Source organism: Nyctereutes procyonoides, unplaced genomic scaffold (genome assembly GCF_905146905.1).
Source record: "Nyctereutes procyonoides isolate TBG_1078 unplaced genomic scaffold, NYPRO_anot_genome, whole genome shotgun sequence".
In the NCBI taxonomy this organism is placed as follows: domain Eukaryota; kingdom Metazoa; phylum Chordata; class Mammalia; order Carnivora; family Canidae; genus Nyctereutes; species Nyctereutes procyonoides.
In genome coordinates this window covers 13,037,269-13,051,286 of record NW_026575128.1, presented here as the reverse complement: position 1 = coordinate 13,051,286, position 14,018 = coordinate 13,037,269, and the positions used below count along the sequence as shown (strand labels likewise).

At 54.5% G+C, this 14,018-nt stretch overlaps 1 protein-coding gene across 1 annotated transcript in view; it reads right to left on the bottom strand.

The window, feature by feature from the left end:
* Positions 1-6,931: 6,931 nt before the first annotated feature.
* TRABD2B (TraB domain containing 2B) overlaps positions 6,932-14,018 on the bottom strand; it is a 241,484-nt gene continuing 234,397 nt past the window's right edge. The window contains exon 7 of the mRNA XM_055341768.1: positions 6,932-6,970. Within this exon, the coding sequence (XP_055197743.1) occupies positions 6,964-6,970 (7 nt within the window). The 3' untranslated portion in view covers positions 6,932-6,963. The remainder of the gene's footprint in view (positions 6,971-14,018) is intronic.

The window sequence follows — 14,018 nt, the reverse complement described above, 5'->3', positions numbered from 1 at the left end:
CCCCCACCCTCTGCCGACCCAGGCTGAGAGCAAAGGCAGGATGCGGGGAAGAGGGGACATGGCCCCTGCCCTTCTCAGAACCCAGGGATAAAGGAGAGATGTACCCCCCTCGGGGATGGCCTGGGGGTTACTGTCACTAATACCCGTGGACCTTAGAGTCGCACAGACTTAGATTCTGATCCAGGCTTTGTGCTCTCTAGCCACGTGACTGGCGAAATTTAATTACTTCTTCTTTATGAGCCTCAGTTTCCTTGAGTGCAAAATGGGGACAATGACACTGCCGTCACAGAGCTACCTGTGCAAACTGAAGGGGGTGCAGTTTGAGCACTGAGGGAGCGGGAAGATGTAGACTGGTGGACCTGAGCAGAGACACAGTCTCAGACTCTGTCCTGTCCTCTCTTGGAAGGACAAGCCCCATTTCCCAGTGGGATTGCCTGGTGTCTCCTCTGCTCTGTACTCCAAAAGAGGGTCTAAGTGAAGGCCAGTGATGACGTGGTTGACGTCTGCGGTGTGCCTCTCATGCCAGTACGAGGCCAGGTGTGCTTGGAAGTCTGAGTCCAGAGGTCTTTCTTCTCCTGACACTGAGTCTGTGGGTCAGAAGGTGCATGAATCCATGACCTCATCCAGGCAACCCCAGGGAGCAGAGATGGGATAAGACTTCAAAAAACAAGGGGCCTATGGCACAGGAGCCATGCGTGCGTGCACATGCACCAGTGTGTGGGTATGTGTATCATTGTGGAAAGAACGTGGTTTCTGAGGCTTGGGTTTCTCTCCTCATTTATTTAGTACACGTATATTGAGCACCTACTACATGCTAGGGTTGTTCTAGATGCTGGGGTTGCAACCATGAACAAGATGGGCAAAATAGCAAACCTCATGGAGGCTGGATTCTAGTCAGGGAGACAGACAACGTTCACGTGAACAAAAAAATCATGAATCCTAGCTCTGCTGTGGGTCTCTGAGCAAGCTACTTGGCCTCTCTGAGCATGAGCATCTCCATTTGGGATATTACATAAGGACTCCTGCCTCACAGTGCATTTCTGAGAGAATATATATAAACTGAAAATGTGTTGCAAACTCGAAAGCCCGGTGCTCATGTGCATTACTCTGGGTGTGTGTAAACATTTGTGCTTGCCAGCACCTGTTTTCCTTGGCTCGGTGAATATAGCACCTGTGGGACTCCGGAACTGGTCCCGAATTCCATAAAACCCACAACTCCTCCCACCAGAAACGAAGGGAGGAAACCACATGGCTCTGACACACTGACTTTGGGTTTGGTTTTGCCTAGAGACAACACACCCTGCAAGTTTCTCTGCTGAGAGTGTGTTTCTCAAGCCCCTTGTGCTAACAGGTCTCATTTTAAGGAGGGCAGAGGACGGGGAGCTGAACTCTGGGAGTGCCCTGTGCCTGGGGAGAGGGGATGCGAGGCCGGTCCCAGGCGGTGGAGAGAGAGCCCAGCGAGGGGCATGGAAAGAGCAAACTGACCTCCTCCAAGCGTTCCTTCCCTATCTCTGGCTTTGAAAAACCTCACACTCCACTGGACACAAAGGGCTTGGCACTGGCATCTGAGCATCGGCGTCATAGTGGCTCCCAGTGCAAATCACCCAGCTCAGTCCAACCCCTGCCCACACCGCCCAGCCCAGCTCAGTGTGGCTCCACCACACATTCCAAACCTTCCAGCTCAACCCAGTCCAACCCCTCTCCCCAATGCCGGCCAACCTCGCCCATCCTACTCATTCCAGCCCCTCCCGGCCTAGCCCAGTGGTGGCAGATACTGCAGACTGGCTCCTTCAGTCCAGTGTGCCTTCTTGTCCCACAGCAGCTGAGGAGCTAAAATCTACATTTCCCAGACTTCCCTGCGGCTAGAGGACTGGACGTGAAGCAGGTTTCGCCAAATGCCACGCACTCAGAAATGAAGCAAATGGACAGAAAGACAGGAAATGAGATATCCACTCAAAACGGTATTTGCCAAAACAACATATGCAAAACCAGAGAGGACAGCGTGGTGAACCCTACGTCCCTGTCACCCGGCTTCAACAATTGTGAACGTTTTCTCACTTTCGTTGTTATCTTCCTGAAGAATTTTCCCAATCACATTTTTTTTTTCTGAAGACAGAACCTGTCTATGCTTTCATACTGAGGTGTGCATTTAGCTGGTCTGGACATACAGAGGAGCATGTTTCTGGAGCCAGAAGCTCAACGGGCGGCTTCCTGGCTTGGCAGATGGCTTCCTGATGGTTGTAAAAGGAGCGGCTGCCTTGGTGGTCCGGTTCTGCAGCATTGCTTTGGGAGTTGGTCCTGAAGATGCAGCCTAGAATCTGTTTCTCCAGCTCTTCAAGCAGTTCTGTAAGCCATTAAAAACCCATTCATACATTTATTTCTGCTGAAACTATGCAGAGCAGAGTCTGTCTCTGCAACTAATCACCAAGCAATCCCCGACCTACCCTACCCTACCCTACCCTACCCTACCCTACCCTAAGCTAGTCCATCCCCAAACCATTCCAACCCACCCAAGACTCTTCAATCCGCCTGACCCTGATCTCTGTGGCCCAGCTGAACTCAGCCTTTACCCATGTGCACCCCCCTCACTTCCTTCCACCTCGGCCCATCTAGATACCATGTAACCTGTCCAGGTCAGTCTATGCTAACTCTCTTCAGTCATTTATTTCCAACTCGGTCTGTATGGTCCCAAATTCATCCCAACTGAGTCCTTCTGAGTCCTAATCCAACCTATCCAGTGACTCCTAACCCATTCCATGTGAATTGGGCAGCACAGCCCTTTACCTCCACACATGTTTACTGAGTCTCCTCTGGGAGCCACCACAAGGGAACAGAGTGAACCCTACGGATATAAGGCTGCATTCTCTAGCATTTCTGTTCTGTCTCCCTCTTCACTATTTCTCCCCCATCCACACTCCCCACCACAGACCCTGCCTCCTTGTCTGTTCATCCACTTTGGCCACCCAGTGGTCCCACAGTACTTTCTGGGTGCTCTAGGCCTCCCAGGGAAGCCTCTCCATCCCAGTCTCACCCTCCTGGAGAAGGCCCTTAGGACCTCTACTTCTACAAAGCCTACGCTCTGGAGTAAGCAGGATTTCTACAATGGCTTCCCAGAGATGTCCTGCCCTAATCCTGGAACTTGGGAATATGATGAGATGTGACTCCTGTGATCATACTATGTCGTATAGGCCAGTCAGCCTTGGATTGGGGAAGTTATCCTGGATTAGCTGGGTGGCCCCACTGAAATCACACGAACCCTTAAAAGCAGTGATTTTTTTTCCAACAGAGTAGAAGAGTGGAAGTTAGAGGTGATGGGAGCATGAGAATTGCCTTGCAGCTGCTGGCCTCACAAATGGGGGAGGCCATGTGAAAATGATGCATTTGACCTTTAGGGAGATGAAGTCAGCAAGGAGAAGGGTCATATTTTCAAGAACCTGGATTTTGCCCACAATCTGGAGGTACATTTTTTCCAGAGCCTCCCCATAAGACCCCAGCCAGCTGACACCTTGGTTTTGGCCTTGTGAGGTCCTGCCCAGAGGACCCAGATGAGCCCATTAGGATTTCTGGTCTACAGAGTGCGAGGTAATGAAAGCTTGTTGCTTTAAGTTGCTAGGTGTGTGGTAATGTGTTACATAGCAACAGAAAACAAGTGTGCTCATCTTACTTCCAAGCTCTCAGAATTTTCATGACTTTTTTCCTAGTCAAGCTTTAGAATAAATTCCTGTAGATTTGGAGAATAGAATATTGGACACAAATATACCTGCGTTCCAGTTCTGGCTCAGGCCCCTACAAGCCACATGACTTCAGCTAAGTGATGAAACTCTTCTCAGGAGAACTTGACTTATCAGCAAAACGTAAAGATAATGACTTTCCTGGTCAGTTTGCTTGGAATGCTAAGTATAATACACATTACATGCATAGCACATAGTAGGGTTTAACTTTTGGTTTGGGATAGCAATAAGCTAATATGAAGAATTGGTTCATAGGTTTTAGAATAAGTGAAGTTATTTATTTATTTATTTATTTATTTATTATTTTTGTGTGTGTGTGTGTGTATGAAGCTGTTCCCCCCCCCCCCACCATCACTAAGAGTAGAACAATTTTACTACAAGACCATCTACTTAACACAGCGGAAGAGCCAATGGTGGAGTTTAGGGCGCTCTGATGGGGAGGGTACTCTGCAAAGATCACCAGCTCTGCCTGTGTTTGAATCTGGGCCTCGGAGTAGTTGCCTGGAAAGCACTGGAAGAGCAGGCCACAGGAGGAAGGAAACGCAGAGAAAAGGACCAGCGTGAAACAGAAATAAATCCGTGCAGTACTCACCAAGTCCCCACCTGGTCCCCCTGTCTGGTCAGGGGCGCAGCTGAGCCTATCCCTGGTTCTCTTCCCTCAGGGACTGCGAAGCAAGCAGAATCGAGCTCACAGCAGAGTCTTGTAATAATCAGGGAGGTTACTAGGGACCATTTCCCTCCCCGCCCCACCACGTCTGAGCTCTCGGAGTCATCGCTAGTACGCAGACTGCAGACCGAGCAACCCTTGCTCTGGAGAAGGATGGGTAGGCTAAGCCCGAAGGTCATCTGTGCTTCAAAAGGAGCATGAGAAGAATCCTGTGGAGTCTCCAGGGGACATCGCCGGGGGTTCCGCCTTTGGGCCCCACCCTTCTTGGGACCCCTGCCCACCCCACAGTCCACCTCACGGTCCACCCAACCGCCACCGAGTGCAGAGCTGCTCGGCGCCCGCGCCCCAGGGCCCAGAGGACTCGCGGTCCAGCCCCACTATTTGGTGGCCTCACTTTGGGAGCTGGAAGTCGGCCACGGCCGGTCTCTACTCCACAGGAATGGGCAGAGGCTGCACCTGGGGCTTTATCCTGCCTGGAGCTGGTGTAAAACATTCACCAACACTGACGCTTCTAGCTTTGGTGGCCTGGGGGCTTGGGGTGCCCACCGCTTTCTTGGCCTTACTTCCCTCCTTAGTCAAGTTTGGGCTGCCTTATCTACCTTCTACCGGATTCCTTCCTTCCTTCCTTCCTTCCTTCCTTCCTTCCTTCCTTCCTTCCTTCCTTCCTTCCTCTTTCTTTCTCTTTCTCTTTCTCTTTCTCTTTCTCTTCTCTTTCTCTTTCTCTCTTTCTTTCTCTCTCTCTCTTTTTCTTTTTCATTAGACACCAAGGGAAAGAGAGGAAGTGCCGATAACAAAATTACTGTTTTTGTGGTTAACGCTTCAACAACAAAATTCATGCTCATAGTAATCACATCCAGGAAGCACTTTGTCTGTGCGAGACTCCATGCTCCACACTTTATCTCAGTCCTCTGTCTCATTTCAGCCACACACGTATCTTATTCAATTAGCCAGGAAGCTACTTGGGGCAGAGAACATTTTTTCCCCCTTGGCTCTGAAATTTGAGTATCCAGATATAAATCTGGTCTCTACCTCTTCCTAAGTGACTTTGACTAAGGCACTTAGTTTCTCTGTTTCCTGATTTGTAAAATGGGAATAATAATAACAATTTCTACTTCTTAGGGTTGTTATGGTGAGAAAATCTATGTAAAATGCTCAGGCCGGTGTTAGTCACAAGGTAGCACTAAATTAGTGTTAAATTTCACCATCCTTGTACCTGTAGGGCCCACACAGGCCCGGGCCATGGCAGGTGACCCATCAGTGTGGGAATAGGAAAAGATAGCAGATGACAGAGAGGAATCCTTTACCTGTACTTCCCTCCATCTTCTGTTTATTTTTACTTACTTATCTCAGTCTCTAGCTCTCATACGGACTCTAGAAAGAGTTGGAAATTCATTCATTGAGTCACTCATTGAACCTTCTGGTGCCAGGCCCTGGCTTGATGCTCAGGAATGAGCTCTGGGTTTCACCCACGAGTCGTGGAGGCCTCCAGACTTCCAGTGGGGGTGCAGTGAGCCCCCAGACCTGCCAGAGGGCACGAGCTTGGCACTTGCTGGGAACGGGGTGGCAGCAAGTTGAGAGGGTGGGATGCCCACCTCCGGGAGCCACTGTGTTCCTGCTGCCACCTGCCGCCGTGGGCCCGAGAGTCAGGTGGCCCTTGGTTTGAACCTTGGCTCTGCTGCCAGAGGTGCTTGTGCTCTTGGACCACGTTCTAAGCCACGGTTCCTTCGTTGGTCAGAAGGAGCAAACCACCTGCCGTGTGAGTCTCTGTGTCCATCCTCTGGGCCTCCTATGAACTGTGCACTTGAGTGAGATAAGGATTTAATCCCTCCATGATCTACTTGGTCGGTCTCCCATTTTGCAGATAAACTGAGGCCCAGAGAGGGGAGGAAACGCCCCAGGTTCTCAGGTTGGCCCACTGTGAGTCGTGGAGAGCAGGATTCCAGCCCGGCTCTGGAGTCCAGGCTCTGCCCCGGGGAGCGGCACCCCCACCCCCAACCACCCAGGATGGAGGAGGGGCCACAAGGGACCTCTGGTTGGAGGAGGCCACCTCTCTGCTCGGCCCAGGCAGGCCCCGGGCAGGGAAGCCTCAGCTGTGAGATTCAGCTGATCCCACACAAATAAACCCTGGTGTGGGGCCGGCCCGGGGCTCGTGGGGATGGCTCTAGGGCAGCGCTTGAGTTTCACTTTGTACCGGGCTCAGATAGAGAGTGACAGGCTGGGGGCCTCCGAAGGTCCAAAAGGTTATATGGCTGGAGGTCGTGGCTCACCGGAGATGTGGTTCCCCGTGCCCTCAGCTGGGAGAACGTGTGCAGGCTGCTCCCCGCTCCGGGTATCCTGCTCCCCTCCTCTTGTGGCTCGCCTGCAGTGCAGCGGGAGGGGACCCTGGGGACCCCCTGAACCTGCCTCCAGGCCCTCCTCCTGCAGGAAGTCCACCTGGCACTCTCCTGCCCCCACCAAGCCCCTCCTGCCCTTTCACTGATTTCAGTGAGCACTTACTGTATGCGGGGCCAGGGCCGGGCACCGCTGATGCTGGGTCCAGGGTCATACTCTGTCGGGTAAGATCACTCATGGGCTGGGCAGGAGCAACAGACAAAGTCAGATAATGTCAGGACAACACGGCGCAAGCTAAGATGGCAACTTCTATTTCATGAGGCCTTATTACAAGCCACAGGTTTTATTTTTATTTATTTTTATTCTTTTTAAGAAGTTTTATTTATCTATTCATGAGAGAGACAGCGAGAGGGAAAGACACAGGCAGAGGGAGAAGCAGGCTCCCTGCGGGGAGCCTGATGGGAGACTTGATCCCAGAACCCCGGGATCACGCCCTGAGCCAAAGGTGGAGAGATGCTCAACCACTGAGCCACTCAAGGGCCTCAAGCCACGGGTTTTCTTTTTTTTCTTTTTTTAGATTTTATTTATTTGTTCACGAGAGACACAGAGAGGCAGAGACACAGAGAGGCAGAGACACAGGCAGAGAGAGAAGCAGACTCCATGCATACAGCCTGATGTGGGATTCGATCCCGGGACCCCAGGATCACAGCCTGGGCCAGAGGCAGGTGCTCCACTGCTGAGCCACCCAGGCATCCCTTCCAGGCCTTTACCCCTATCCTGATTCTTATTCCACTCAACCTCCTTTCCCTACAAGGCCTCACCATGCCCCCGGCTTCAGCTGCCATTTCTCTGACAAAGACATGTCTCTCCACTCAGCCAAGAGCCATGCACCTTACTGCCCACTCGACCTCTTTATTTAAGGGTCATGAAGGGACTTGAAATGCATATGGGCCCCAAACACAAGGCCCGTTCCAGGGCTCCATCTCCGTGCCCAGCCCCAGCAGCCAGCCAGCGGCCCATCCCCAGGACGGTCAGCCTGACACGTTCCCCGTCACCTCCCAGCCTCGCTGTCACCAAAGTCTGTGTATCCTCTCTGCACCCGCGTCGCCATCTGCAGCCCTCCACCTTGTGTGCCATCGTGGTGCCCCATTGGAACACCAGCCGCCTCACTGGGTGCCCTCTCCGCTCTTGCTCACGGTGCACCCCCTCCCAGCACAGTCACCAACGGGCTTCTTTAAAACCACAGGCCATGCTGTTGCTTAATCCATGGCTTGCTATTGCTTTCAGGATAAGATTCCAGTTCCTTCTCGTGGCTCCCAGGATCTGCTGACTTCTCCAGGTTTACCTTTCACCCTGGGACCCCTGGGACCACCACACAGACCACAGGGGTGCTTTCTAGTTCTGTGAATGGCCCGCCTGCCTCCCACCCAAGAGCCTCCGAGTGCACAGATTCTTCTGTTGGGAAGGCCACTCCGAGTCACAGCTGGTCCCCGTGGAGGGAGTGCCTGGTTTCGCCAGGTTCCATCCCAGACGGTACCACCTCAGGGAAGTGTCCCCAACCCTCAGAGTCCATCGCAGTGGCCTGTTAGATGCACTCATTGTCCCCTGGACTTCCCTTGGTAGCACTTATCCGTTTGTGATTACATATTCAATTCAAAATGACATTGTTTCTCCAGGAGACAGACACTTGCCTGTTGCTGGCCACCGGCCTGTCCCCAGTGCCTGCACAGTAACTCTTTCTTCAGTCGAGTCCGCCTTCTTTCTGGTCATGTTCTCTACCCTGTTAGACTGCTGGCTCCTCGGGCAGGGCCATGTGGGGTTCGTCTCTGTCCTGCTCGCAGTGTCCAGCCCAGCCCAGGCCGGGGGCCAGCAGCTGCCAGGGCAGACCCCCGGGATCTGGTATGGTTTGGAGGTGTGACTGTGGGTGCAGGCTGAGGCTGAGATTAGCGGGAGGTGCTAAAGGCACCTGAGAACAGCCCTACATCTGTCACTGACCCTTATATCTCAGAGTAGACACACTCAGGCCTCCCCACTGGCTTTCCTGTGTCAAGAGCTCTCCGTGCTTTAAATCACTGAGGGGATTGGACTCAGGGGATTGGACTATGACTCCAAACTGATAAGCTGCATGGTGCTGGTGGCAAAAGGGTTGGGTTAGAAGCCTCTGGAGAGGCTAGAATGATTTTGAGGTTGTGGGAGACGTGGGCACTCAGGGCCCAAGGGGCTCCTGCTCCTGCTCCCACTGCACATGGGAAGGCAGCCAGCAGTCGACCTTCCCTTGCACCCTCTTCTCCTCCACGACTGCTAGCACTCACCCACACACCTCCAAGGTCACGTTAGGACAGAGGATGTTACATCTTGTGTTAAAAGTTTCACAGTGGTGACAGATGGGGACCTTGGTCCCCCAGAGAGGTGAGCACTGCTACTAACGTGCCTGTATTTTTATCTCAGGTAACTGGTTTATTGTCTTTGTTTTACAGTTGGGTAAACTGAGGCCTAGAGAGGGTAATTGTTCCTCTAGGGTCACACAGCCAGGCGATGATGACAGAGCTGGGACTGGCCATCTGATGGCAATGTTCAGGAAGCTGCTGGTTGGTAAGTCAGGCCCGTTGGTGCCTGGGGGCAGGTACTCTGGACAGAGACCCGGGCAGAGAGTCAGGATCCCTGGTTCTAGATACATGGACTCAGGTTTGTGACTTGGCAAGTCAACCTGCTTCTCTGGGCCCTGATGGGAAGAAAGGAAAGGGTCAGGACCAGATGGCAGAGCAGGTGAGAGTGTTGGTGAACTCTCAGCTCCCAGAGTTCTGACTCTGGGTGTGGTGGGCCCTCTGCGTGGCACGGCCTTGCCATGGTGACCGATGGGGCTCATGGCCAAGCCCCTTTCCTGCATGCTCAGACATTTGTCACTCATTTACCAGGGCGGAGGTATCATGGGAACAGGCCTGGGCCTCTTAGATCTTATCTAATCAAGATAGCAGAGGCTAGGGGTAGAGGGAGGAGTGGAAGGAAGGAGGCCACCCCCTTCTTTGAAGGCCACCCACTTCCCTGACTCCTCAGAACCTCTGGTCAGCTCCTTCTGGACAAGGCTGGCATTTGGTGTAGGCAGGTCTCTCATGCAGGACATTAGCATCCCAGGGTCATCCACATGTGGCGAAATGTCCCCATACATTCCCCTAATGCCCCCGAGGGTGGAATGCAAACACTTCTGGCCTACCCCATCACCTCTTCTGCTCAGCACCCAGGAGTCCATGTGCTTGGTGTACTGCTTAGGGATTGGGCCACAAAGGAGCCAGGGTCTTGTGCAAGGGAGAGCAAGGCACACATTTCCCAGTGGGGAGACTGGTCTCTTTCCCCTCCAGTCCCCTCCCCTGTCACACCCACTCTAATGGTATCCCGTAGGTCACAGGCCATAGGCAGCCAGGCAGTGGGCAAGAAGCACACCGCTGGGGCCCAGCCGCTCACGTGTTTATTTATTTATTTTATTTTTATTTTTATTTTTATTTTTTTTTGCTCACGTGTTTAATCCCTGCTCTAATGCTAATTTTCTGAAGGAGCCCAGGCCTTTCCCTCTCAGAGCCTCTGTGCTCCGCTGCCAGGTGGGAGATAAACAGGAGCTCAAAAGGGGTCAGCAGACTTTACCGGAGGGGGGGTTCACACAGCATTCCCATCACCCCCTACCTGCTGTGGATCTGGCATTTTAGGCTACCTGTTCCCAGAGGGCCGGCAGCAGCCACAGGGCGTGGTGGGGGGAGCATGGTTTGAACCCCAGTCCTCCACTTCCTGACTTTGAGGTTCTGGGCAAGGGACTTGCTTCCCCTCTCTGTGCCTCAGTTTCCTCATTTGTAAAAAGCGGAGAAAAGGATAGATGTGGGGATGAATGTGATCTCTGCAGCACTGGACACTTCCAGGCAGTCATTAAATGTGCTCTCTGGCAAGTGTCCTCATGGTGCAGGTGGAGGGGACAGGTGGGAGCAGGCCGAGGTGCCAGGCGGCCGGTAGGACGAGCTGCAGAGCCCGCGCCCCGGGGATTCCCAGCCGGGAACTGCCCCGATTTACTCGGACCTGCGCTGGGCACATGCGGCAGGCACGCCTGGGGCACTGGGTCCAGGCGCGCAGCCCCAAGCAGTGAGAACGCAGCCCCACGGCCCGAACCGGCTCCCCGGGGCCACGTGCTTCTGAGATGAGGCTGAGGCTGGGGGGCGAGGAGCTCGGCCGGCACAGGGCAGGGACACAACCGGAGCTGCAGGGAGCTCCCGCGGCCGGGGGGCGAGGGGGCCAGGGGGCACCCCGGGCACCCCGCAGGCGGACCTCGCATTCGGAGGGGGCCCTGGGGCGCAGAGGCCTGGCGCCGTGACCCTGCGTCCCGGGGCCGCGCAGGGGGCCCCAGCACCCCGCCCCCTCGGGCCGCAGCGGCCTCGGCCTGGGCCTCCCTGAACCCGGGCGCGCGGGGCGGGCGGGGACGCGCATTATGCGGGCGCATGGCCGGCCGCGCCGGGGCGCAGAGCAAACTTAACCTTCATTTGGGAGCGGCGGCGGCCGGAGCGCGCGCAGCCATCGATCGCGGCTAATGGCCTCGTCTAAATGCGGAGCCGCTGCCTCCGCCCCGCGGGTCAGGCCGCCCCCGCCCCGGCCCGCGCTCCCTGCAAAATGGTGTTTACCAAAGTCAATATTGGCCGCGGCGCCCGGCCGGGGCGCGGGGGACCCCTGGCCTCCCCGAGCCCGGGGCGCGAACGGACTGCCCAGGCCCCGTCCTTGCGGTCCCAGCTGCCCCGGCCCGCGCGGGCCTCGCCCAAGGTCGCCCAGGGTCGCGGAGGAGCAGGGGCTCTGGCCTGGGATCCCCGGGGTGACGCCTGGCTCCGTCTCTGTACCTGCGCGCGCGTCCCTTCACCTTTCTGAGCCCCCGGAGTTGGCACCTTTATTTCATTGTAAAGGTTTTATTTATTTATTCATGACACACGCGCACGCACAGAGGCAGAGACCCAGGCAGAGGGAGAAGCAGGCTCCGTGCAGGGAGCCCGACGCGGGACTCGATCCCGGGTCTCCAGGATCAGGCCCTGGGCTGCAGGCGGCGCTAAGCGTCTGGGCCACCCGGGCTGCCCGAGTTGGCACCCTTAAACGCCTCCCCAAAGGGCTGTTGAAAGGGTGGCAGTAGAGACGGTGTGAGGCAGGGCCCAGCACACAGCGACTGGCAGGGGCGGTTGCCCGGTGGCTGGGCCGCCCCAGTGGTGAGGTGTCTGCTTCCCCCGCAGCCCTCCCCCTCCACCCCCCCAGCCTGTCTCTGCTTATGGACCAGCACGCTCTGGAAGGTTCTGCATCTGAGTCCTGGCCTCGCCACAGAAGAAGCTGAGACAAATCCTTGACCCCTTAGATCCTCTGCTCTGTGTCCTGTAAACGTGGCAATGATCATTCTTGCCCTCCCAAGCCGAGGGATGTCTGAACTGGGGTGGGGGTCGGGGGTCGGGGGGCAGTGAAGACCGCACAGCTTCCAGACAGCCCAGAAGCTGGGAACATGTGGCCTCGGCGGGGTACGGCTCCCTGGCTGCAGTTACACCTTTCCAGCCTGTGCCATTAGGTGTTTATATGGCATTGTATTAAGCTCATTTGACAATAAAACCACCTTCCTGCTCAGGTCCCCTTTCATTCTTGCGCTGTGGATCTTTGGATTGATAAGAAGCGAGTAGTAATTGCAATTTCTCCTCCCTCGCCTTTCACTCTGTTCCCATCAGAGAAAGAAATTTTTTTTAAAGGGAGAGATCCCCAGAAGTCGGGTTCTGGTCCCACCGCTGGGCCTGGCGGTTTCCGCGGGGACCTGTAACCCGAGCCCGCCATCTGGTGGCCGCAGCCAGGCTCACAGCCCTGCTCCCGAAAGGACGGAGGAGCCCCAGTCCCTGGGAATTAGACTCCGGCTCAACCTCTGAAGAGTCACAAATTTAAAATCACAAGACATTATTAGGATTGGGGAATTCTAGATGCCTGGGTATTGCATGCATGGGCTTTTAGAACGGCAATAATAACTACCAGGCAGGTCGCTCTGTGCCAGAAATTACAGTAAATTGTCTTTCTTTCCATCCTCTCCACAGCATCATCATCCCATGGCAACAGTCATGTCCTCATTACGTGGGTGAGAAAAATGAGATCTTCGTTAAGCAGTTTGTCCAAAATCACACTATGGTCAGCAGTGGGTTAAAATGTGAACCCCGGGTGTCTAGGCTCCACGCCCAGGCCGTTAACCACTATATCTTACTATTGAGCCTTAAGATAGTCTAGTCTAAGATTTCACAGTCTTGAGTGTCAGAGAATCAGAGGGTATTAGGATCTTGGAGAATCTTACGATTTTGGAATCATGAAATCCTGGGAAGTGGGCAGCGTAGCCTCGTGGCCTGAGGAGCTGTGCATGGGTAGGAACGGGGGAGGGTCCTTGGTCCATGGGGGTCCCTCAGGTAGGGCAGGCTGCTGGCTGGCTGTGCAGGACGGAGTGGGAAGTGTGGGCTTCCTACCTCCTGACCCAGCATTCTTTCCACCTTGGGTTTCTCAATCAAGGCTTTTCCAATCATGTTCTTTTATAGCCACTGCAATAAAGCTGTGGACTTTTGCTCCAGAAAGCACATAAAATATCCCATTATTTGCCTCTTAACCCAGGCTTCTGTTTTACATCTTAAGTCTAAAGTGTAAGCCTCATAAAAGGTAATCATCTAAGGCCCGTTCAAAGAGAAGCCATAAATTGGCCATTTAGCCTGATGGGTCATGATTGCGTTGCTCCGGGCACCCAACCAGTAAGAGCCTGTGCCCCGCTGAGAGGACAGGGGAGCACGAATGTCCATCCCTGATAATGTGCTGCTTAGCTTTCCTTTGGGGAGGAGCGCGCAGATGCTGAGTCAGTGCAAGACACATAAGTGGCCCTGGGGATGCCATTCCACGCTGGATGCAGCGACGGGAGGGGCCGGCATGGGCCGCGAGGGAGTGAAAGCAGAAGGGGGGCTTGTGCGTGTGCGCGCGTGTGTGTGCCCGCGCAGGTGTGTGCTGCTGATCGTTAAGTAATTAGTACACGCTGGACACTGCGCTGTGTATGGGAGGCATGTTCTCACACGGAACCTCACGTAATTTTATGAGACGGACGTATGAGCAAAACGAGGCTCAGAGGGGTGAGTTTGGCCGAAGTCGCAGAGCTGCTCCATTCTGGAGGTGATTTGGACTGAGGTCTCTCTGACTTCAAAGCCATTGCTTTTAATCTCTATGTGCCACTGCTTTGGGGTTGGGCCTTAGGTAGCCGCAGTGTAGACCTTTGAGGAACG